Source organism: Lepidochelys kempii, chromosome 3 (assembly GCF_965140285.1).
Source record: "Lepidochelys kempii isolate rLepKem1 chromosome 3, rLepKem1.hap1, whole genome shotgun sequence".
In the NCBI taxonomy this organism is placed as follows: domain Eukaryota; kingdom Metazoa; phylum Chordata; order Testudines; family Cheloniidae; genus Lepidochelys; species Lepidochelys kempii.
In genome coordinates, this window is record NC_136382.1 from 116,132,394 (window position 1) to 116,159,175 (window position 26,782).

Below are 26,782 nucleotides of genomic sequence, written 5' to 3' on the forward strand. Positions count from 1 at the left end.
TGCTCATGGTACCACTTTTGCTTGTTTGTGATTGGCCAACGTCGTCACCGTCTTTAGTCGCTTGTGTATATGAGCTACACTTACTTACCAGTCTGCATCTGTGCTTGTGGCTCTTGTCAGGCGTGTATGCAAATGCTATTGCTATATTTACCATAGTATATTGCAGCCAGCATGGATTTGATAACATTACAAAATAAGTTTCACTTTCAGATTGGTCCTACCTGCGACCTTTGTGATTGTTTTAATTACATGTATTTTTGTTATTGTGTTGAATAAATATTTAGATTATTGTTTATATTTCTTTTTGTTTAATTTTTTAAGGAAAACACAAAGGTCAGCTGTAAGCGGCGCTGAAGATACTGTGCATAGGGGTGCATAAGGTGTAAATCCAGCCCTGATCCATCCCCTGGTCCCACTGCTTCCCCCACATTGCCCCAAGCTCCCTTTTGTGACCTCACACCCTAGTCTCACCCTGCTCCTTGCCTCTTGACCACAGTGCCCAGAAAGGCCGGCCCTCCTGAAGCCCCGCTGCCCCGAGCTCAAGCCCAGAGCCAGAGCACCATGGCTGGAGTCAGGGTGTGTGTGTGTGCTGAAGCCTGGAGCCCCGCCACCCTGAGAGGCTGAAGACCAGAACCCACTGCCAGAGCCCTGTGGCTGAAGCCAGGAGTGAGGAGGGGAGTTAAGCCCACCTCTGGAGCCCCACGGCTGAAGCTGGGGAGGGGGAGTAGAGGCTGAACCCCATCCCCGGAACACTGTGGCTGAAGCAGGGGAGGCTCAAGCCTGCCCCCGGAACCTCCGGCTGAATCAGGGGATGGGGGCTGAAGCCCTCCCCCGGAGCAGAGGGGGGCACTGCTTTGTCCCCTCCCCCATCTCTGCTCAGGGGAGGCTATTGTGGCCATAGGAAAACCCCTCAATGGCCACGGTGGTCACATTTGAGAAACACTGGCTTAGGAACAGCACTGCAAGTGTTTACGAAAATATTGTCAATATCAGCGGTAAGACAGGAAGGGGGTCTTCTACTTGCTGGGTGACCTCCTTATCTAGGCCTCATAGAATGTATCACCAAAACACTAAGGATGCTGCAGAGCCACAGTTTTGTGAGAATCAATTAGTGACCTCTGCAAAGTTGCTTACTGCAGAAAAGATAGAGATGTGGAGAAATCTTATCAAAACATTCAGCCTTTCAAGGGGAGTACCCTTCACATGTATCTCTCTCTTCTGGGATTAGTGGTCTCCCATGTGGATATTCTTAATGGGCCAGTGCTCATGAGGCCACCACAGAGCTTCCCCTTATCTCTTCCTAAATTATCTCTTATCTGTGTGATAAGTGAAGGTGTGTAATCCCAGGAGGATTCTTGGGTCATTCACATGGGGTCAAGGACCATCCAAGGAATCCGGTCCAAACACGAGAGGAAGCACAGCATAAACTGTCGAGACCTCTGAGCAGGGGGTGGGGTTCAGTGTCTACTCCCCCTCCCCAATATGCTCTTAAGACTCTGCTTCCATATCTGGACTTACCTCAAGTGCTAATCATGACAGACAGCACCTCAGTGATATCATATATCAATAGACAAAGAGGACAAGGTCGACAGTCCTTCAAAGAGAGGCTCACCTCCTGATGACTTGGTCAACAGAGAATCTGCAGTCAATTTGCTCCATTCACATCCAAGACAAAATTGAATGTTACAGTCAACTGGCTCAGCGGGCAAAAGTTAGGTCATCCAGAATGGGAACTATGCCTAGAAGTGTTTCATCTCCTGGTAAAAAATGTAGTCTCTCTGTGATAGATCTGTTGGCCTCCCACCTGAATCAAAAGGTTTCAGTGTTGTTGTCTTGTCAGTGGGATCACAGAGCCACAGCAACAGGTGTCTTGTTGCAAGGATGGCCAAAAGAGACTCTTATATGCCTTCTATCCCTTTTCCTCTCCTCACAAGAATATTGCAGAAGAACAGATCAGGAGAGAAGCAGCACTGGTAATTTTGGTATTCCCATTCTAATCAAGGAGGCCTTGATTCTCTGATGTCCTTGACAGGGTACAAAGACCTCCACATCTACTTTCCATCGAGAAGGGATATGATATTACAAAAGCCGATCATGCATCAAGTTCCAGACAGTTTGAGCCTAACTGCCTTGTTTTTGAACAAAGCCTCTTAAGCCAAAGAGGTTATTCAGAGAGCTAATATCCACAATTTTAGCTTCCAGAAATAAATCTATTATCTTAGTGTATTCAAGGGCCTGGTTGAGCTTTAACAATTTGTGCCAGGACAGGGGTCTCGCCCCCACACCCTTTCAATCTGCTTCAGTACCACAGATTCTCAAATTTCTTCAAAATGAACTCGGGTTAGGCCTGGCAGTTAAGACTCTAAAAGGTCAAGTTGCTGCTTTGCTATACTAAGGATGCTTAGACAAAGTAGTGAATTTCATCTTACCTACATGTCCAGCATTTTTCTATGCCAGCATCTCTTCTACATCATCCTGACATGCTGCTTCTCCTTGTCATTACAGGCCCTCCATTTGAACAACCCACAAAGATGTCTCATTACTTTCTAATAATTAAAATGGCTTTTTTCATGACAATCGTGGCTATTGGCAGCGTATTTGAGCTAGAAGCCCTTTTGCTACAGCTTCAGTGCTGCACATTCCATAAGGTTAACAGGTACTCAGAACCAACCCTTCTTCATACTGACATCAGAAGGACAAATGCTTGACAAATTGTGTTTTATTACCAGTATGAAAGGGAAAGAAGGTTTCAAAATCTTCCATTTCCAGGTGGATGAGACACTGTATCTTAGAAGTCAGAAAGCATAGCTCCATCTTCCAATACCAGAGTTCACTCCCTGAGAGCCAGGGCAGCGTCATGGGCAAAAGATTGCAGGCCTCATACCAGAAAATCTGTAAATCAGCAATCTTGTCATCTGTTCATGCCACTTTCAAACTTCTACAAACTGGATATCAGGCATCATTCTATGCTGCCTTCAGTAGACAGGTGCTCCTTGCTGTAGCATCACAATGACTATGAGGAAAGGGTTATCCCCTTTCACATCTGTACATAACTCTATGGAGTTCCCTCCTATTGAGTGGCCACCGCTGTAAAAATCCCGGTGTCATGGATCTGTGGATCTCATTACACGTAAGAATAGGAAAATTTATCTGAGTCTTACCTGACAATTTCCTTTCTTTGAGTAGTGGAGTCTACAGATCCAACCCACCCTGAGCAAGGTGTTAATTGGGAAAAGATACAGAATTATTAATTGGCACTCAATGCCTGTTGTTCACTGAATTCCTTGCTCTGCAGAGGATTGTTCAATTTAGTCAATATTTAATTTTCCTTACTGATATAGAATACTTAGTTTTTCCTAGGCTATGGAAGTATCTCAACTGATGGTTTCTCAGGTGGAGCCATAAGTCCCTGCCTCTGACTGGCAGGTTTGGCCTACCTCCAAGGCTGCATAGAGCAGAGTGTCATCGATCTCTGGCTCTAATTACTTCAAGAAAAGCCATAGATAAATTTTCCTGTTTTTAGATGGAAAAGGTCTGGTTTTTGATTTGGGGTCTTTTTCTCTATTTCTTTCTTCCCTCCATCTCTCCCTGCAAATTCTTGGAGAGTCCTTTGTATGTCTCTACAAAACATTTCAGCTTTGACAAAATAGCATATTTTGATAAAAAACCATTTAATCGAAAATGTTCTGACCAGCTCTTATGCTGATCACCAGCAACTCCCAGTTGAATTCAATGGGATTTGTGAGTGCTTATTATCTTTGAAAATCAATCTGCTTATGTAGATGTCTAAATCTTACTTTAGGGGCCTTAATTTAAATACCCAAGTTTGAACACTTTGGTCAAGGTGTGTAATACTGTTTCCATATACAGAAGGGCATGGATGGAATTTACAGTGTAAATAGAATCTAACAAATAGATGAAAACTGATTGTCTCTACATTTATGAAAAACAGGCATATTTGGAAAAGGGATAAACAGGATTCAAAAGGGAAACTGTGAGTCTTGTGCAGTGGCAGCATGCCACAGTGGTACCATGTGAGCAGGTGATAATGTGATTATAAAATGCTATGATGAGGGTGCTGGCTCGGTGTCCACAACACCGAACGTTTAATCCCAGTTACCCCTGTTTTTCTGTTAGACTTTCCCTCCCACCGTCCCAGTAGTTCTATAGAAAAGCTGAGCACTACTGTCCAAAGATAATAATTGGTGGGAAAGTTAATGAAGTACCATGACATAGAAGCCAAAAAGAGTTCTCTAATTCTCCATTGGCATGATCATTGTAAGAATGACATCAGTAGATTGGAAGTATTTTGTTTTGTAAGTTTTTTGCAAGAAAATTAACATCAACACAAAGGGCAAAACTAAGGAAAAATATGCAGAATATTATTTATTATTAACTATTATTTATTCAGCACCCATGATGGTGATAGTTGCCACACAAATCCAAATGAAAAGACATAAGTCCTTGCTAGCAGAGCCTTACATCTAAAAATAGTCAAAATACAGACAGAGGAATGAGGAAAAGGAAAAGGTGACAATTTTTCTTATAATAATTTTTCATATTTTCCCCTTGATTATTTTAACATCAATGTCAGAGTAGCCTTAAGCCAAAATATTTAAAAGGGCCCTCTAATTCTAGGGCTCAACTTGAGACATATTTGTCCTGATTTTCAGATATGCTGAGCTAGTCAGTCAAAAGTTGGAATTTCTGCTCCATAGGAAATTCCAAAAATCATTTAGTTTCATTTTCGAACAAAAAGCTGAATTTTGAAATTTACCATGGAAGAGGATCCCAGGGCAAGGAAAAGAGCTCAGTTAAAAATGAACTTAACCTCACTTCACTCTGTACAGCTATTTACAAATACAAGAAAAAGATTAAGTGAAGGACATTAAGGTAAATCCTAAAGTAAGTCCTAAGGACATTAAGGTAAATCTGTTCACTCTCTGCAGTAGCAATGAAGGAACTCAAGCAACTGATGAAAGTGCACTTCCTCCTGTAAAGTATAGCAGTGATATCACCCACTCATAAGAACACTTATGCACTCCCTAGCAGATGTAGTTTTTCAAGGCAGTGTCTCACCTTGACCCACGAGATGCCAAATCGCACAACTGGGAATACACAAGTCCTTGAAGAATTTGTCCATTCTAGTGTCAACGTGGAGGCAGACAAGATGAAATGATTCAAATATTCTTCCCACCAGTGTCCCATAGTGCATTGATGTCCTTTTGATTGCAGCTGAATAAATTAAGAGCATTACTGTGGATACAAGACAAAAATGCAAAGGTGCATAAATATACTGAAGCATTTGTACTTAAGTGTTCAGTAACTGTCCAATTACAAATGGTTTAATTCCCCAGTGTAGACTCAGTTCAAGAAGACCTGTACCCACCCACCAAGAGAAAAAGAATATGAACAGCTCTACTTTCTTTGTTGCTCCTGCCCTCCAAAAGGAGGCCAGGTAAATACACTGAAATAGCCAACTACTGGCAGAACCTGTTTGATTGCACATCCGTATGGTTCTCTGTATCATACACAACGGGCTAATTCAACATATTTTATAGAATCAAGGTTTCCATGGGATGCCAGATCTAAATGTTCATTGTTATCTGTCCTTGTTGGTTTTGTGTATGAGCCAGGAAGTGGGTGAATTTCAACTGAGTTTCTGTCCTTAATTCAGTATGTACATTTCCTGGTTCATAGATCATGCTTGTAAGACTGTTGTCAAAAGTTGCAAACATTCAACTATATATAGTTTATAAATAGGCTAGTACTAAAAGGGAGTTGATTTGCTATTAGGGTGTAATGAATTAGTTAGTACATTAACCTTTTAACTTCTGGATTATTAAATTAAAATAATTGTGGGTCACTAATGAAATGAGTTTGATTTCATGCTGTTCCATGTCACAATACAATTCAATATAATTTTCAGTCTTAGTTAAACAGAAGCTGAAGATTAGAACAGTGGAGTCAAACATTAAGGTGATGGGTTGTGGGCTACAGCTCACTTCATCGGATGCATTTGATGAAGTGAGCTGTAGCTCACAAAAGCTTATGCTCAAATAAATTTGTTAATCTCTAAGGTGCCACAAGTCCTCCTTTTCTTATTTCAGAATAGATATTCCACACTAGCTCCCCACATGGATGCTCTTACTCTGCATTGTGGGTATATTTACACTGGAGCTGGAAGAGTAATTTCCAACGTGGCTAGTCATACCTATGCAACTTTAATTGAGCTAGCATGCTAAAAAGAGAAGTGTAGCTCTGGTGGTGGGAGGGGCTAGCTGCTCAAGTAAGTACCTAGTGTCGCCTGGAGCGAATTGTACTCAGGCCAGTTAGCCTATCTCACCTCCTGGGCTGCCGTGGCTACATTTCTATTTTTAGCACACCAATTCGATCAAAGCTAGCACACATAAGTCTTCCAAAAAATGGAAATTACACCTGCAGCTCAAAGTGTAGTGTATCCTAAGAGTGCTTTTGTGTGACTTAGGTTAAAAGACTTTGGAAGTGGACTAAACTAATCTGCAAAAAGGCATTCTTAGTGCAGAATAAGTGTATCCACATGGGGAGTTAGAATTCACGCCCTAGCTTATTTCATAATAGCTTTGCCATGTAGACAAGCCCTGAGATTGATGCTGCAGCATATTTAGGTCATAAAGAGTCTGGCTCAAATTCTGTTTTCAGTTTAAATGGGGAGATCTGTTGTAACGCCACTGGAGTCAGTTCACACACAGACTAGTATAACACCTGAGTACCAGAACAGAATTTGGCCCTCATATTAAATACTATCTTTATGCAGCAGTTGGGGCATGTTTCCTTTCTGTCTTTAGTCATTATAGGCTTGTCAGCTATACTCAGTTGCATTTTATACCCTCTTATTTCATATGAAACTCACTACAAATTTAGTAGGATTAAGTTACAAAGTGTAAAGTAACATTAATTCAAGTAAGTTTGTGAGAAGCAAGGCTAAATGTTATTGGGCTGTGCCCCAGCCAGTAGGTTCCCCCCCTCCAGAAGAATATGATACTCATTGGGAAGGTGGAGTTCAGAGACAATGCCTGGCAGATCAACAGTGTTTTAAAAAGGCCTACTAATTTCCCTGCTGGTAGTTTGACAAAAATAATAGTTTCATAGAGTTTAAGGCCATTAGGTCACCTAGTCTGACCTCCTGTATATATAGGCCCTTAATTTTCACCCAGTTACCTTTGGTATAGTTGGAATTACTGATCTTGCATAGATAGGAAAGGAAGATGTCACTGTTAGAGCAGTGTGAAATGTTCAACTCAGACCAAGAACCATATTCAGAATCAGTCTTTCTTTCATGTCCATGAACACCTTTTTGCTCTAGATACCCACAAACTGATTCATGGTGTTGTTTATATTGTTATGTAATTGCCCCCCCCCAGTATCTAAACACTTCACAGGTATTAACATATTTATCTTTACAGCCCCACTGTGAGATAAGGCTACCTTATTTTATAGGTAGGGAACTGATGCATTAAGTGACCCTCCCAGGGGTTATACTGGTAGAGCTAGGAGTTGAACCTGGATCATCTGAGTACCATGCCAGTATTTAACCCCAAGTCCATCTTCCTCCCATCCCAGAATGGATTCTTGCGGGACCCCACTCAGTGTGCCCTTTCAGCTTGACTGTAGTTATCAGTGGTTCATGGTCGAGCTGGAAGGGAATATCAAGTGGGGTCCCACAGGGATCACGTTCTGGCTTCAGTTCTGTTCAATCATCAGTGATTTAGGTAATGGCATAGAGAGTACACTTATAAAGTTTGCGGGTGATAACGAACTGGGAGGGGTTGCAAGAGCTTTGGAGGATAGGATTAAAATTCAAAATGATCTGGATAAAGTAGAGACATGATCTGAAGAAAATAGGATGAAATTCAATAGGACAAATGCAAAGTACTCCATTTAGGAAGGAATAATCAGTTGCACACATACAAAATGGGGAATGACTGCCTAGGAAGGAGTACTGAAGAAAGAGATCTGGGGGTCATAGTAGGCCACAAGCTAAGTATGAGTGAACAGTGTAACATTATTGCAAAAAAAGCAAACATCATTCTGGGACATATTAGGAGGACCGTTGTAAACAAGACACAAGAAGTAATTCTTCCACTCTACTTCACGCTGATTAGGCCTCAACTGGAGTATTGTGTCCAGTTCTGGGTGCCACATTTCAGGAAACGTGGACAAATTGCAGAAAGTCCAGAGAAGAGCAACAAAAATGATTTAAAGGCCTAGAAAACAAGACATATGAAGGAAGATTGAAAAAACTGGGTTTGTTTAGTCTGGAGAAGAGAAGACAGAGAAGGGATATGATAACAGTTTTCAAGTACATAAAAAGTTGTTACAAATAGGAGGGACAAAAATTGTTCTCCTTAACCTCTGAGGATAGGACAAGAAGCAATGGGCTTAAATTGCAGCAAGGACAGTTTAGGTTCGATATTAGGAAAAAATTCCTAACTATTAGGGTAGTTAAGCACTGGAATAAATTGCCCAGGGAGGTTGTGAGATCTCCATCATTGGAGATTTTTAAGAGCAGACAAACACCTGTCAGGGGTGGTCTACTTAGTCCTGCCATGAATGCAGGGGACTGGACTAGATGACCTCTCAAGGTCCCTTCCAGTCCTGCAATTCTATGATTCCTCTGATGTAGTTCATGTCTGAAATTAGGGTTAGTTCATAAGTTAAGAGTCATATAGCATTTCTCCTAGATGCCCATCATCAGGAGGTTCAGCAGGAGCCATTTTCACTTAGTTTCCAAAAGAAAGAGGGGAAGGTGAGGCTGTACTTGTGTCTCTGAAATCCAGCTGCACAATTCCAGGGGGAGAAAAAAAACAGTTTCATCCTAGTTTCTGAGTGACTCTGGCAGGCATTGACCTATGCTAGCATGTTAGTTATTTATTAATTTATTCTCATCAATTAGTGGAAACCCACTGTGATATAATTTAGCCTCATTCAAGTAGAGGTCTGTCAGTAATGCTTTGTGTACCTCTGTGTATTGCTCTTGGGGACTAATAAAGCTAATTTCCCATACAGTGGTATTTTTCAGTAAAAGCAGATTTATGGATAGAGGAATTTCATCCCACAAAGGCCTTTGTGCAGGTCCTTAAAAAAGACAGCAAAATAGAAAATGGTACAAAATGCACTCAGTTTATAATCACATTTAAAAATCTGGGTAGAACTGGATTCTCCCAAACACAGTCAAGCCTTAAAAGCAAAAATTCAGTTACCGTTGCTGCTGCTTCTTATCTTTGTATGAAAAATGTTGACTAGAGGTAAATTTTGATTCGCAAAAAGAAAAGGAGTACTTGTGGCACCTTAGAGACTAACCAATTTATTTGAGCATGAGCTTTCGTGAGCTACAGCTCACTTCATCGGATTTTTTATTTTGATTTTGATTCCTGATTCTTATCTGTTGTGGGTAGAAGAAAGACCACATGCCATTTGTATGAAATTGCCATTTGAACAATAATAATATAAGAGAAAAAAAACTGGGTCAGGGTGTATGTCACATGGTGACACTGGATCTTTAAGAGAGAAGGGGCCAGTGCACTTGTTACTGGTTAGGTGACTCCAGTTAGGCTTAAGAGAGGGCACCAGGGAGACTAGGTGAGTTGGGGGTGGGTGACAGTTGTCTGAAAGAGTCAGGAGGGGCAGGTGATATCTGCCTGGGAATAGAGATGATACAGGAGGGGTGGCAGAGAGTTGCCTAAGGGAAAGAGCTGCAGGAACCCAGAAGAGTAGCAGCAGCAGTAGTAACTGTGAGATGCTGGTGATGGTTCTGAGGGAAACTGTTGAAGCACTGGCTAGTGCTGGGGAACCTGCCATGTTGCAGGAAGCCTTGGGCAGAAGCACCTTGGAATGCTTGGCATGCTCTGCACAAGCCTGGCCCAGAAGCAAGTAGTGACTCTGGAGGGAGGTCCCAAGGAGATGGGGTAGGACTCACAGGCATGAAGGCCTGGGAAGTGTAACTCTGCAGGGGGCCCTCTGGCAGAAGACCTAATTTTAGGGCTGTGGGAGGAGCCCAGGAAAAAGGGGTTGGTCCTAGGGGAAGTTCCCAGGAGTAGGAATCACAGGCAGAGAGGCTTGGCTGAGTGGAACCCTGCTGGGAGCCTTCTCATGGGACACCTGGTGTGGGACTACAGGAAAAGACTTGTGGGAGAAAAATAGATTTTGGAACTCTCAGGTAGGAGGTGTGGAGAGTGGGCCCTGGAATGAGGCTAAAGGAACTGGGCACAATGGTTAATAGCTCTCTGGTGTGTGACCTGGGAACAGTGACCCTTGAATGGGATTGGAGAGCAGCTGCATTTTAACTTTGTTTTACTTCATGGTTTTGAGAGGAAAAGTTTTTATTGTGTGGGATCTTTGCAATGTGGTACTTCTATATAAATAAAAGGATTTGAATCTCTTGATGAGACAACATTTCTTTGCAAGTTTTCATGGGTCATATAAAGGGAAACTGAGGCAAGTGTGCATGTTGTGCTGCAGCCTGCTGGGGGCTGCCCCATGACAGTGAGTCATTAGGAAACCCAAATGGTGCTGCAGAAATGGAGATGACGGGGACTTACTTCTCTGGCTTCCCTTCTATATTTAAGTAAGTTTTATTTAAACACTGCATTCTCTCTGGAATAACAAGAGATGGTGGCATATTGGGTTAGAGGTATGTTGTTATCCTTATTGTATGAGTAAAGGGCAGCAGAACTGTTCTTAGCCTACCCTGACTGAAGAAGAGCCGGGGTGCGGAAAAGCATTCCTCCTGGGTGGTGTGGATGCCATTTGACCTTTCCCTCCCCAGTGTTTAAAGACTGTGCTGATTAAACTCAACTGAGAGTCATCATTTCTGTTCAGCCATTGCCAGAGCTGAATCACTGATACCAGGTTTAAGGCATAACCCTTAGACCTGCTTATAGGAACAGTAGTGAAATGAAAGACCATGCAGAGGCTGTACTGGTGGTGAGGTTCCCTGCTACTCACTGAAATCCCTAAAGACTTGGGTTAAGTGGTGGAACCTAAGAACATGGCTGTGAGTGACCAGTGGCTGTTGAGAAAAGCAATGGAGGCAGTGGCAAACTGCCAGTTGCAGAGGTGCACAGAGATATCGCTTGATGTCTCCCTGTTTTCTGGGTAGGTGACCCCTGTGAATGCACCTTGGAATTCTGGGTCTTTACTAACCTAGGACAGCCAACTGTGAGTGGGGTGCACCAGAGGGAGAAGGAGTGATAAAGGAACATTTGTTTGTTGGACTTTCCCACTGCAAGGCGGGAAACTGAGGCAAAAGACATTGTTCAATGTACTGTGGGGTCAGGTTTGCTTATGGTCATATGCATTTGAATGTGGTGTCGTGTTTTCCCAAATTAATGTTTGGTTCCCTTTCCCCTTTAATAAAATTTTCTCTTGCTAATCACAGATGCAATGCCTGCAAGTGGGGAAGTATTGCCTCTTGAGGGTTCCCAGGGGTGGTATTAAGTTCTCCCAGATTTCTGGGTGGGGGCTCAAGCTGGTTCTATTTTGTATTGTTAAGAGGAATCATTGAACCTGTACTTTCCTCCTCTCATCATTACGTCCACAGACAGCTTTAAAAATCATTAAAACCAAATGTGTTTCTAGGTGCCTGACCTCCAACCCTGGGGTCTGATTTGCAGATGTGCAGAGAATTCACAGGTCCAACAAGAGTCAATTGGAAGCTGTATTTTGAAAATATATCGTGCTCAGCACTCTGAGAAATCAGGACTTAGGTGTCTCAAATTAGGTGCTCATTTCCCCCAGAGCCATTAATCCCTCATTCCTTTTCACCATGCATTGCCAGTTACCTGCTCATCCATTCAGCCCTCTTCACGCTCAGCCAGAGAGAAGGGAGGAGAGAGGGCCCAAAGCATCGCTCAGGTGAGAGGGGAGGGAAAAGAGGTACCTCTACTGGTGCAGGAAGCCTGCACAGCTGCGGTATGGGGGGTGCAGGTTCTCTCAGGTGGCTGGAAGAACTGCTGTACTGAGAATTTGCACTGATTTTTTTTTTTTTTTTGCTCTGGCAGACTTCAGGTGTCTCAATCTGTTTCCTCTGATTGAGATAATTTGTACAGAATATGGGGGGAAGGGGTCTAGAATGATCTTGCAGCCCATAGAGGGAACTGATCCACCAGGCAATTGCTTGGTTAGCTGGCAGCCCAGTCCCAACCCAGAAGGGGACATCCAGTGGCCTCCTGTATTTTCAAACTCTTTATTTTGGGAATAATTGTGGTTGACCATGTCCCCACAACACTTCATAGCTTTCTTGTGAGATAAATACCAAGGCAATAGGTGCCTTATAAATACTTAAGACAGATATTATTATACTCATTTTTATAGCTGGACAAACTGCTGCCAGATTGTCAACTTGCTGTCTGACCTTGGGAAAGTCAATGAAGCAGAGCCAAATCAAGGAATCCTGGTTGCCAACCCCTGCTCACTTCCATGGCTGTTACATATTATTTTGCTGTTCGATACATGTTATGATTAGTTTAATTAGAATGAAGAGAGACCCTCACAATTTTTAGCAAAGTCTACTTTTTTTGCTTTTTAGCTAGAAAGTAACTTTTTTCAGTCTGGCTAAATCTTCTATCTCCGATTACCATTTAATTTATTTGCTAGTTTCCATTTTTGTAAAATCGCCCTCACTTTATAAAAAAAGTTTAACTTTGTCCAGATCACTTAGCATGACCGTTTTTGTATCAAATGGAAATTGATATTCTAGAATCATAAATTCCATTTTGGAGAGTAGACCAATACCATACTAATGATGAATACAGCTGTACAAAATATTCCCAGTCAACCTCAGTTATACTTGAAATGGGCCTTGGTTTCAAGGCTTGATGTGTGTGAACTTCAGCCTAGTCTTGCAAATGTGGACTAGTCTTGTTTGCAAAGCTGGGAATCCCACTAACTTGCATCTCCCTCACTCCCTCTAACAAGGGTTCCCTTACTCTCAGCAAACCCTGGGACCTGCCCTCCCTCTTATCTTAGATGTCTTTAGGTTTGTGAACAGGCTGAATTCCTACCTCACGTTAGCATAGGACACAAAGATCCTGGTTTAGAGTCCAAACTGACCTGGGATTGTTTTTTTGTATTGGCAGTTGAAATAATAACAACACAAAATTCGGACTAAGTCCTCCCTCCCCCAAACTAGGCTGTTCCTAAGGTTTTACTGCAGGACTTCTCCAACCCAGACCCTATATCCCTCTGTTTAGAGAGACTCCTCCTTAGTATAGCCAGGGAAAAGACAAGCTCTACCTGTCTGAGAGTCAGCAGAAGTAACCTGCTAAGCATATGGTTTCTGAGTAGACTCTGCTAGCTTGTTACAGAAGGGAGTTATAAAATGGAGTCAGGGAGCGGGAAAGCAGTGGCTTGCCCCCATCTGCTGTTGTATATAATCTGGTCACACTACAGCTCCAGAGAAGGTTTTCAATTTAAATAATGCCAAAATTATTGTTATGCACAAAAGGGAACCTTTAATTTTTAGTCACAAATTCCATGCTATGTTTGGTTTTTACTTTCTGGGTCATTTGGTTGGCTTCCCCTGACGCCCCCCCCCCCCCCCAAGAGAAGACTAGTGTTGCATGGTAACAAAAAGGCCGTGCCCTTATCTTTTGGACATGGTGATGCCATCAGTACTTTTGACACCTCTCTGTTAGATTGTTGCAATGTGCTCTTCACACAGAGCTGGCTCCAGGCACCGGCATTCCAAGCAGGTGCTTGCGGCAGCAGCCAGAAAGGGCGGTAGGGTTTCTGCGGCAGCAGCAATTTGGCAACAGCTGCTCTCTCTCTCTCTCTCTCCTGCCATCCACAGCGGCAATTCAGCGGCGGCAGGCTTTTTCACTGCTTGGGGCAACAAAAACGGTAGAGCCGGCCCTGTCTTCATGAGGCTACCCTTGAAATTGTTCAGAACTGGATCTACAGCAGAATGTAGTTTCTTGCAGGGAGCATGTTGCACCAGTGCTTCATGATGTGCACTAGCTAGCAATTGAGTTCTGGGTGAAATTCAAGAAACTGCTTTTGAATTTAAAGCTGTAGATAGGTTGTGTCCTCTTTACCCAGAGACTGACTATCTCCTCCTGTGATGCTTTGCTGGTTGTGATAATGCAAAGCTCATGCCAACGCTCCTCTGCAATAAGTGGCAGGGGCTGGCAGCAGCGTATTTCTGGTGTGGGGTCTGTGGCACTGCAGTTTGCTTCCCCTCGTGGTATATCAGAGCCTGGCTATGAGACCCTTACGACAAGCTGCAGGACGCCATTATTTTTTGTTGTCTGTTTCTAAAGGGGATGTTTTGAGTAGTGATGTTTCTGGGGAGGGAAGCCAGGAAGGAGAGTCTAATAAATGGCTTGGGTTGGTTGTGTTGTCTGGCTTTCCTGGAGATTTGTTTTTAAGATTTTTTTTATTGTACTATAAATCCTTTTTTAAAAAATATGTAATACATGTAGAATTTGCACATAGATGCAGTGGATATCTAAGTAAGTGAATGAATGAGCAATGTCTACATTGTAGTTCAGTAGCAATTCCAGTCAGATGAATTCCTCCCAAAGTGTACTGTAGTAGAGCATGCTTTGAGCATTATCTGAATCACATCTCCAGCATTTGTCTTCCTGTACTAGCCTCATAAAGTTTAACCAGTTGGGGTTCGGTAAATCCACTGGAGAATGTAATATTGGATAACACTAGTATATACATCTATGGCATGTTTGTATATATTTTCAGATATGTTGTTCTAGTCAGTTGATAAGGAATTTTTTTCTAGATTCCCAAGTTTGTTTTGGAGCTCAGGGTTGGATCACTTCTCAAATTTTGTAGATCCTAGATGTAGGAAGTGATAGATCCACTATTCTTATACTACAGCTGCTCCTTTTTTGTAGCCTCAGTCATATAACATCCTTTCAGTTGCTGATGTTTCCATTTGTCTGAGGAGGAGTAGACTGATTTCTTCATGTATCAGTACCATCCAGTGTCCAAATGCCATAAACAGATTCTATGCTCCAGAAGAGAGGTTTTCTTGTATATAGAAAGATTAATCCATGGGGAGGGTCTTTAAATCAAAGGATATCTAAATCTCCTATCTATGACATATGTAGCAACTTTAATATGAGATGTGATGCAAGACTGTTATGAAAATAACTCATTTTAGAGAATTTCATCTTTTGGTACTGTCAAAGTGTTGTCTTGGACCCATTACCATCACATGGCTTGCAGGGTATTGGGGTGATGTAGAAAGTTTTGCCCCAACTCCTCCCTCCTGGATGAATGTGGCATCGCGCTGCCCTTTGCCTCCGTTTCCCCCACTCTCAATCGGCCAGCTCTAGCCATAAGAGCACCCTGACTTTCCAGCCGGATCACTTTAGAGCCCTGCCCCTTCTGGGGCCACAGACTTTACCTAAGTCCTTTACCAAAGTCCACCTAAAAATGGATAAAAAAACAAACCTTCAGCTCCGCTGGCAGCCCCCTTGTCACAGGTGTTGGTCTGCTGCCCTTCTGTGCCTCTGTCAATCCCCGGATGCAGGTCCTGGCACACTCCTCCCCTCACTCAGTTCAGGCAGGCTGCAGGTCATCAGGGTGCCCATCTCAGCTAGGATTGGCCTGGAGTCTCCAGGAATTAAAGATTCATCTTTAATTAAAGGTTGTGTCATGTGATGAAATCTCCACGAATACATCCAACCAAAATTGGCACCCCTACTCTCAGCTAGGCTTCCAGTTTGCCCCTGGAGAAGCCTGTCTGTTCTATTTCCCTTTCTCCTTCTCAGCCTGCTTCCTGGAGATAGGACACTTCCCTCCTCCTCGATTTTTCTGGTCTCTCTTTTCCCAGGGAGTGACTGCAGAGTTTCTCTGGGAGTACAGCCCCTTTCTACTCTAAATTTCCTCTGTTTAAAGTAATCCTCTAGCTATGACTCATGCTAAATTAAGTCTGGCCCACCCTCCCGGTGCAGCCTGATAGCTTAACTGCCCTCTGTGGCCCACATTAACCCATTCAGGGCCTTGTAGGGCAGTATGTTAATAAGTCAAATACATTCATTCTCATTCATGCTTTGTTAATCCGCATACCCTAAAATTTGCACACAAAGATGTTCTGATCCCACATCTCAGCTAAAATTGTGCTGTAGAGAAGTGTGATGTTAAAATTCCATTATTTGCAAATTATACTACAGAAAGTATTACAATTTATTACATGTCTAGTATACCTTGAAATGTATTTATGTAAATAATTAAAGCTAAACTACACTGATCAAATAAACAAAGCATATTCCATGCTGCATTATCTCCACTTTAAGTATTTGCTTATTTGTATTTTCCAAAATGTATTAATTTGCAATGGGTCTCCAGTCATTCATGTGAATTAGCAAGATTCAGCAATAGGTTGTTGGGGCTTTGTTAGATACAATATTCATGTTACAACATCTTAAACCACACCCGTAAAGTGTTTGAGGAGTCAAAAGCAATGTGAAATATGTCAGAAGTTGTGTAATTCAGGAGCAGTCCAAAGGTATACATAGTCAGTTGTGGTGAATTGTCAGGGAAGTATCTTGAGACACCAATGTTCGGAGGCAAACGAATAACATGTAAAGGTCTTGGTTCAGATTTTTAGATATAATTCTGAATGCAAACCAAGATGGATTAATCACAAATTGTGGGGTGGAAAAATGATATAATATGTGAGCGTCCAGTGCATACAACTATAACTTCTGACTCACTCTAATCTCCATTCCAAACCATTCTGCATTCTTGTTTGTGTTTGGGTCTTAGCTGTATGTGATTCTGTAACTAACAAGATAAGAGAACTGTTGCAATATTTCAGTTTGTTTATAGCATTTCTGGAAAATGCATGAACATTTTGGTAAAGAATAAAATCTTCCCTATCAAGATCACAATGAAGAAGGAACCTTATGACTATGCATTTGTCAGTGAGGCTCTTAATGAAAGTGAACCTTTGGAAAAACTCTGCCTAAATTTCACAGAGTCACTGGGAAATCCTAACTTCCTCAAATGTGGGAACCAGTGATGGTGCCATTATAAAAAATGTATGGTCAGAGTAGGACATTGCTTTGGGACCTTAGAGTGAATGTGCAATGTAGAGAATTGGGCCTGGTCCAAAGCCTATCAATAAGATTTAGGCTCCTAAATGAGTTTGGTGCTTTGATATTGGATGGTTTGGTGGGCTACCCCAATGATTGAAGATCTCCAAATGTTTGCTGGAATAAAGATGCCTTTTACTGTAACCTTTTTTAAAAATGACTTGTACTTAATTGCAGAAAGCCCTGTACAGCTGAATTGGAGTAGCTGGCAAACATTTGAACCTTGCTAGTAGGTCAGGAATCAGGAACAAGTAGTTCAGATCTGATTGGCATGTGGCAACAGCAATGAAACACTTAACCCCACTTTTTCTTTTGTTAACAGTAGTTTGTGTGTAGAAAGTGAGCGTTACTATAGGGGATTCACAGCTGTAGGACTCCCCCAAAGCTGAGCCACTGAGCAGCTTTTTCCCATTATGAGGGAAGCGGAAGGAAAGCACCTCAAAACTGGACAAGATAAGAGTGGCTGTTATGGGACTCTATTAATAAGACTGAAAGAGTAATATAACTAATGCCAATTAGCATGGGTCTTTGGAAAACAGATCTTGTCAAACTATTCGACATTGGTGAGGCCTCATCTGGAGTACTGTGTCCAGTTTTGGGCCCCACACTTCAAGAAGGATGTGGATAAATTGGAGAGAGTCCAGCGAAGGGCAACAAAAATGATTAGGGGACTGGAACACATGACTTATGAGGAGAGGCTGAGGGAACTGGGATTGTTTAGTCTGCAGAAGAGAAGAATGAGGGGGGATTTGATAGCTGCTTTCAACTACCTGAAAGGGGGTTCCAAAGAGGATGGCTCTAGACTGTTCTCAATGGTAGCAGATGACAGAACGAGGAGTAATGGTCTCAAGTTGCAGTGGGGGAGGTTTAGATTGGATATTAGGAAAAACTTTTTCACTAAGAGGGTGGTGAAACACTGGAATGCGTTACCTAGGGAGGTGGTAGAATCTCCTTCCTTAGAGGTTTTTAAGGTCAGGCTTGACAAAGCCCTGGCTGGGATGATTTAACTGGGAATTGGTCCTGCTTTGAGCAGGGGGTTGGACTAGATGACCTTCTGGGGTCCCTTCCAACCCTTATATTCTATGATTCTACCTTTTTTTCCCCTTTTGATGAGATTACAAGTTTCCTTGATAAAGGTAATAGTACTGCTGTAATATACTGAGACTTCTGTAAGGTATTTGACTTGATAGTACCCAGTATTTGGGTTTTAAAAAAACCCTTAGAATGACAAAATTAATATGGCACACATTACATGGGTTTAAAACTGGCTAACAGATAGGGCTCAATGTACTTGTAAATGGAGAATCATCACTGAATGGGTGCAGGGATCAGTCCTTGGCCCTATGCTATTTAACACTTTTTTTTTATCAAGTGTTTTACCTGAGAGAAAACATAAAATCACCAGTGATAAAGTTTGCAGGTACCCAAAAACTGGGGGAGTGGGAAATAATGAAGACTATAGGTTGTTGATCTACATTACTTGGTAAACTGCTTGAAAGCACACTGTTTTTAATATAGCTAAATGTAAATGTGTACATCTGGAACAAGTGATGTAAGCCATACTTACAGGGTACGGGCCTCTATCCTGGGAAACAGTGACCCTGAAAAGGATTTGGGGGTCATGGTGAATAATCAGCTGACCAGAAGTTTCTAGTGCGATGCTGTGGCCTAAAAGGTTGCTGCGATCCTTGGATGTGTAGATAGGTGAATCTCAAGTAGGAGCAGAGAAGTTAATTTCCTCTGCATTTGGCACTGATGCAACTGCTGGTGGAATACTGTTCCATTTCCAGTGTCCATCGTCAAGAAGGATGTTGATAAATTTGAGAGGGTTCAGAGATGAGACCATGAGAATGATCAAGGGATTAGAAAACATGCCTGATATTGAGCTCCTTGAGTCTATCACTCTGTTTAGCTTCATAGTCATAGGACTGGAAGGGACCTCAAGGTCATCTAGTCCAGTCTCCTGCACTCATGGCAGGACTAAGGATTATCTAAACCATCCTGGACAGGTGTTTGTCTCACCTGATCTTAAAAAAAAAAAAAATCTCCAATGATGGAAATTCCACAACCTCACCAGGCAATTTATTCTAGTGCTTAACCACCTTGACAGGAAGTTTTTCCTAGTGTCCAACCTAAACTGCCCTTGCTGCAATTTAAGCCCATTGCTTCTTGTCCTATCCTCAGAGGTTAAGTAGAATAATTTTCTCCCTTCTCCATCTAAACCTTTTATGTACTTGAAAACTGTTATCATGCCCCCTCAGTCTCTTTTTTCTCCAGACTAAACAAACCCAATTTTTTTTTCAATCTTCCCTCATAGTCATATTAGACCTATAATCATTTTTGTTGCTCTTCCCTGGACTTACTCCAATTTGTGTCCATTTTTCCTGATACTCAGTTGAAGCCTAATCAGTACTGGAGTACTGATTGCTTCTCATGTCTTCCTTACAACACTCCTGTTACAACATCCCAGAATGTTGTGTGGTTTTTTTTTTTTTTTTGCAATAGTGTTACACTGTTCACTCATATTTAGCTTGTGATATACTGACCCCCAGATCCCTTTCTGCAATACTCCTTTCTAGACAGTTCTTTTCCATTTTTTATGTATGCAACTGATTGTTCCTTCCTAAGTGGTGTACTTTGCATTTGTTCTTATTGAATTTTCTCCTATTTCCTTCAAATCATTTTGAATGTTAATCCTATCCTCCAAGCATTTGCAACCCCTCCCAGCTTGGTATCATCTGTGAACTTTATAAGTGTACTCTCTATGCCATAATCTAAATCCTTGATTAAGATATTGAACAGAACCAGACCCAGAACTAATCCCTGTGGGACCCCACTTGATATGCCTTGTCAGTTTGACTGTGAACCACTGATAACTACTTTCTGGGAATGGCTTTCCAACCTGTTATCCACCTACCTTATAGTAGGCTCCATCTAGGTTGTATTTTTCTAGATTGTTTGAGACTGTCACACAAGACCATATCAAAAGCCTTAATAAAGTAAAGATATCACATCTACTGCTTTCCCCCATCCACAAGGCTTGTTGTTCTGTCAAAGAAAGCTATTGTTTGTTTGATATGTTTTGTTCTTGACAAATCCATGCTGGTTGTTACTTATCTTCTGTGTCTGCAAATTGATTGCTTAATTATTTGCTCCATTATCTTTCTTGGTACTGAAATTAAGATAATTGGTTTGTAATTCCCCAGGTTGTCCTTATTTCCCCCTTTTTTTAAGATGAGCACTATATTTCCCCTTTTCCAGTCCTATGATGTTTTGAAGATAATCGCTAATGACTCAGATACTCTAGGAGCTGACTAAAGAGCTATTTCATCAGGCTCTGGTGACTTGTCTAAGTAATTTTTAAGTTCTTTCCCTGTTTTAGCCTCTGATCCTACCTCATTTTCACTGGCATTCACTAAGTTAGGTGTCCAATTGTGACTTTCTTTTTTGGTGAAAACAGAAACAGTCATTCAACACTTCTGCCATGTCCACATTTTCTGTTTTCCTCCCCTCGTGGAGTAACAGGCCTACCCTGTCGTTGCTCTTCCCCTTGCTTCTAATGTATTTGTAGAATGTTTCTTGTTACCCTTTGTGTCTCTAGCTAGTTTAATCTCATTTTGTGCCTTGGCCCTTCTAATTTTGTCTCTACATACTTATTTGTTTATATTCATCCTTTGTAATTTGCCCTAGTTTCCACTTTTTGTAGGACTGTGTGTTTCAGATCATGGAGTAGCTCCTGGTTAAGACAGGGTAGTCTCCTGCCATACTTCCTATTTTCCCCATGCAGTGGGATAGTTTTGCTCTTAATGTCTTTCTGAAGTATTTTCACTCTCGAAGTATTTTTCCCCTTAGACTTGCTTCCCATGGATCTTGCCTACCAACTCCCTGACTTTACTAAAGTCTGCCTTCTAGAAATCCATTATCTTTATTGTGCTGTTTTTTCCCTTCACCATTCCTTAGAATCATGAACTCTACCAGTTTATGACCACTTTCACCTAAGCTGTCTTCCTCGTTGAAATGCTCAACCAGTCCCTCTCTATTTGTCAAATCTAGAACAGTCTCTCCCCTAGTAGCTTTCTCCACTTTCTTAAATAAAAAAATTGTCTCCAACACGTTCCAAGAACTTGTTAGATAATCTGTGCCCTGCCACGTTATTTTACCAACAGATGTCTGAGTAGTTGAAGTCCCATATCGCCACCAACTTCCTTAACAAAGAGAAGGTTAAGTGATACCTATGTTCCAGTCTAGAAGTACCTAATGGAGTACACCTATTTGATAACGGGTTCTTCAATCTATCAAAGAAGGGTGTAACATGATCCAGTCTAGTTTCAACTTCCATCTATTGGAAATAAGGCATAAATTTATAACCGTGAGTAATTAACCACTGAACAACTCGCAAAGGGTCATGATGGATTCTTTTAGTGGCAATTGAAGTAAAGATACCCTCTAGGAATTATTTTTGGAAAGTTATATGGTCTCTAGACAGGAGGTCAGACTAGATCGCAATGATCCCTTCTAGCCTTGAAATCCATTAATCATTTTGATGAATAGTTAAGTGTATAGTCACATCAGTTTAGGTGAATGAATAGGTTATCCTTGTTAAAATGTGGCTAAAGATGGCATTTGTTTCTTAGCTTATTTTTGTTTTTCATTAGAGTTAAAACACTGATAATGCACAAAATTAACAGCCCTCCAGGATAGGGCTTTTTGAAGTTATGTCAAGGCTATTGGGGCTGGGAGACGAGGGAAGATCTGTGGTCACACTGAGGCAGAGTTAGGCCATGAATTCTGCTTAGGAGTCCAAACTAGTCCACCTTTCCCCTGTCAGAACCATTCTCTTCTCCCAGCTGGCCCTGTTTCTGTGATGTACTTCCCCTTTCCAGTGGGTCCCATTCCCTCCCTCATACCAGGAAACAGTGGGAGGGTTGGGAATCTCAGAAAAGCAGCAAAGACTGAAGTGTGGAGATGCTGTCTCTTCTCCTCCACAATGTGATGGTATTAGCAGGTTTGGCAGCTCCATGTGTTGGCAGAAAAGGGATGGTCTGGCATCTCTGTGGCTGTGGTGGAAGGGTACAGGGAAAGTACAAAAATGCTTCTTTGATTAATGCTCAACTTCTTTTGCTTTATAAATCTAGGCAACATGGGAGAAGTAGTGAAGTGATACAGTAAAAGAGATGATTAAATGAAACACTGAGGTAAAACAGCTTCAAAGAGAAATCCTAGCAATGAAGGACAATAAAATGAATAATAGGAAAGGATAAAAAGTAGAGCTAGAGAGGGAGGAAGAATGGACACTAGTGTATATATAACACTTTTTAAACCAATGACACCATTTCCTCCTCTTAAATTTTAATAGCATCGAAAACATGCAAGTGAATGTTACCATAAGCATGACCATAATATGCAAAGTATCAGGAATTCTGCGCACTTTCTAGAACCTCCAAAAAGCCAGAGTTCTGCCATGTCAGCATTTCACTGTTCACAGCTGTTTTCAACTTACACAAGTCACAAATAAACTACAGATGAATATTAAAAAGTCCAAAATGAACAGGAGCACAGGACTTGAGGCAAAAGCTTTTGCTTGACTTCAAAAATGCTGTTAAACTGAATTGTTGGCATAATTCAGGTAAAGTTGCTTAGAATAGGCTATCATGACAATGCCCTATATTTCTATAAGTGATATCTTTTCTAAGCAGTTGAATACCAATTTAATTTGGGCATGGCAGGCATAAGAGTTTTGACAGGTATGGGTGGCAGCATTTGGGAGTGGTGTGGAAATGCTTCTGGGAAGTTTTGTCTGGTATGCATACTTGGGAGGAGTGGCAGCCGATGTTGCGGAGTAATTTTAGCTAGATGAAAGATGGCATTTGAGAGTAGGAATCTTTGGAAAATTGTTGGTGTTTTGGCTAGGAGCTTGAAGTTGCTGTTTGTGCCACATGCCTCATTAATTTAAAAACAAAACAAAACAAAAAAAAAACAACGGGAATCCTGCTGCACTCAAAGTGGGGTAGAGGACATGTCACACCTAAAAGTAAAACCTGGAGGAAGGTCCAACTTGTTAGATTCAGAAACACAGTGTAACTGGCTAGGACAAAGTCCTGTGATCCTGGTAAGATAACTGACATCTGTTCAAGAATTGAAAATTAAATTTTATTTTTGGTAAGTAATATATTAAATTTTTAGTAATTCTGTCTCAGCCAGTTGCATTCCATTTCTCAAAGCAGTCTTGTCTCCACTATATAAATATTGAACCACATCTCAACAGTGTGTCACTGACCACATTCCCTTCCATTTGCAATCCCACAGGTCACTTCTATTCCTTTTCCTCCTTTCCTCTTTATGATCATATAACATGCCTGTGGCAATTGTTTACATGTAAAAGTAATATTAAAGTAACTCAGCAGCTGGAATGAGACTTTTTAATGTCAATAAACTCACTGAATGTTCATTTTACAGGCCAAGCTCGGATAACCGGCGACAAGGGAGCAGGGAGAGGATGTCCAGCACCAGTGAAAAGGGCAGCCTGTCCATGGAATCCACCAAAGAAACCCGTTACTGTGCTGTGTGCAATGACTATGCTTCAGGCTACCATTATGGAGTCTGGTCTTGCGAGGGCTGTAAGGCCTTCTTCAAAAGAAGCATTCAAGGTAATAACTTGTGGAAATATAGTAAGTTCCTTGTTCCTAGGGAATTGTGTGTATTTGTGATGGTATGGAGACTATAGATAGATGATGTTTTGTTCTCCAGGAATCATTCATAAGCTGACAACCACATGCTCACCCACATGCATTTATGATCCTGTTTACTAATAACATTGTAATTGGTTTAGTCCAAGATTTAAAAAAACAAAACACTTCTCCTTTCTATCCTTGGGTTTGTGTATGTCTCATCATGGCACTGGAGAGGAATCTAATTTTAAAATAAAACTCTATGCCGAATCCTATTCAACACTGCTGGGTTGTTTTCTTCCCTCCTCCCGTCTTCCCTTTGCACATATACTCTGCACAGCTCTTTATGTAAATATTCCTTATCTGAAACAGCCTTTTTCTTGTGAATTCCCTGTCGGAGTGCAGCTTAATTCTTGCTCATTGATTTATTATAAATCAAGTGCTAGATTAGCAAGATAGTTCAGCTCAAGGCAAAACTTAAGGACATCACTTCTTTGAATGCAAACTCAATAAGAGGTTTCCTTTTCAAAACATATTGTGTCCTGCAAGCAGTTAGGATGGGGGTGAGGTGAGAAGAGTCACCCTCATGTCTTTTTCTTTCATGGCTGTTGCTGTGCCTTGTCACTTAGTATCACACAGGGAGGTACGGCATTCTGTCACAGAAAACTGACCCAAAAACTGCACTGTCTAGGTAAAACCCTGTGGAACAGAGTACGCCTGGCAGAAGTAAAACTGAAATCTGGTAGCTAAACCTATCCTGGGTTCACAGTGTGTGTTGGGCAACTGTGACAGGGTCAGGCCAGATGGCTACAGGAAGTGATAGGCAGATATATAAGCTCCAGATTAAGCAGGTCCTTTTTCCCTGGGTAAGGTAACAGGGTGGTTCCAGAACAATCAGGAACTTGCTGGAACCAATTAAGGCAGGCAGGCTAATTAGGACACCTGGCTTAAAAAGGACCTCACTTCAGTCAGTGGGGGGCATGCAAGGAGCTGAGAGAAAGGGCGTGCTGCTGGAGGACTGAGGAATACAAATGCTTTCTGGCAGGAGGAAGGTCTTATGGTGAGGATAAAGAAGGTGTTGGGAGGAGGCCATGGGGAAGTAGCCCAGGGAATTGTAACAGTTGTGTGACCACTACAAGAAACACTGTAGACCGCTGTGATCCACAGGGCCCTGGGCTGGAACCCAAAGTAGAGGACAGGTCTGGGTTCCCCCCCATTCCCCCTCCAACTCCCTATTGGATACAGGAGGAGTTGTCCTGGACTGTAGGTTCCACCAGAGGGGAAGGTCCCTGGTCTGTCCCCCGACCCACTAGGTAGATCAGCAGAGACTGCAGGGTTTGTTCTCCTTCTGTCTCCTTATGCTGGCCAGTGATGAGGTTAGCTGAGTGAACAGCTGGTTTGAGTCACTAGCAAAAGTGGCCAAACTGAGGACTGCTGTGAACCTCTGAGGCAAGCAAATCCACCAATAAGCTCAGGACCCACCAAGGCAGAGGAGGAACTTTGTCACACAACTGATTCTGTGGTCTTGGGCAAATCATTTGATGCTTGGTATTTCATTCAGCTCAGCTCCAAATGTAGGTAAGAAGCAGTTAAAACTTGCTAAAAACCATACTTAGCCTCTGAGTTTTACTTCTGTAGGGAAAAAGTTGAAACACCTGTTTCTTTCTGAATACAAACTAACCAAGTATGAAACTTGGGTGATCTCTATACATTACCTCCAGCTCATATGTGAGCACAGAAGACTCTTGCAGCTTTTTCACTACTTTGTAACACACACAAGCCTAATCCTGTGAAGTGCTAAATGCTTTGTTTCCAGTAGAAAAGATGGGGTGCATGTCTAAAACACTGTAACACTTTTTTTTAATCTGTTTTCATTTCTTTGTATTTAAATGAAAGGACTTAAAATACAGCAGAACCCAATTAATTCATCAGCATAGGTCTTTTTTTCTCAAAGGTTTTGTACCTCCCTATAGCAACTCTGCTACAAGGAGGTATCAGGTGAAAATTTTGCTTTCAAAATGTTCAGTGCTTTTATTATTAGTACTATAAATAAGTGAGTTACAGATATCAATTAAATGAACGTAGCACATTTTGTGATCTGTTATCCTTGAGGTTTTTAATCTGTTTACTTATTCACAAATTCAAATACTGACTGATAGACCTATTGCAAATTAAGGCCAAATAGTGATGGTGAACTGCTTGTATTTTTCCCACAGCGATCGGAATGGCTTAGATTGTTTTTGCAGCCTTTGGATGACTTTCTTATGTCAAATAACTGAAAGCTCAAAATACAGCCAGAGTTGGATGCTCTTGTGCTTTTTTGCACTTATAAAACATGTATGTTTAATTTTTTTGATTCAACAGCAGCATGAGTTAATGGCAGTGTCAAGTTCATCCTGTAGTTTTAGATTTTAAGCCTTTTGCCAGTTTGTCCTGATTACAAATGCTATTTCAGTGTTACATAGGGATGTTTATTCTGAAGATTATTATTCACAAATTCTCAAATATTTAACAATAAAGCAAACCAGATAAAATAACCAATCCATTGCATGCCTGGCTTGGTGATTGTAAGGGTGTTTTTACCCCTCAAAGGCATGCAGGCTGTAGGCGTTTTTGGGCAGGGATGTGCTGGTTTGACTGACCTTGAATCCAGAGGTGTGGTAGGAGTGGTTCTTGTACCAGGCACACACTGCCAGAATAATTAGAAATGTTTCAGATTGAGGGTATGATAGAACTAGAATAATCTATTAAAACCGTTACGATTCCTTTAAATAAAGAAATTGGTCACTGGCTGACACAATTAGGAGAGCATATCTCAAACTGCAATGAGTTGTCCAGAGCGCTCAAAAAGGTTTTAGCTATTTTATTTTCTGCTTCTAATTCTTTAAGACCTCTAGGGAGGTGCTTCTGTAGGAACAGCCATTTAGTGACTTCTGCTTCTAAGAGTTGAACTGTGCTCTAAATTCAGGAAAAAACCCTCCTTGGCAAGTGCATACACATACATATGCTTGTAAT

General features: G+C 41.6%; 1 protein-coding gene across 10 annotated transcripts in view; it reads left to right on the forward strand.

Annotated features, from left to right (window-relative positions):
- ESR1 (estrogen receptor 1) overlaps positions 1–26,782 on the forward strand; it is a 257,789-nt gene that overhangs the window by 89,588 nt on the left and 141,419 nt on the right. For all 10 annotated transcript variants that reach the window (XM_073337674.2, XM_073337671.2, XM_073337679.2 and 7 more), the window contains one exon: positions 23,556–23,746. In XM_073337674.2, coding sequence (XP_073193775.1) covers positions 23,556–23,746 — 191 coding nt within the window. The remainder of the gene's footprint in view (positions 1–23,555; positions 23,747–26,782) is intronic.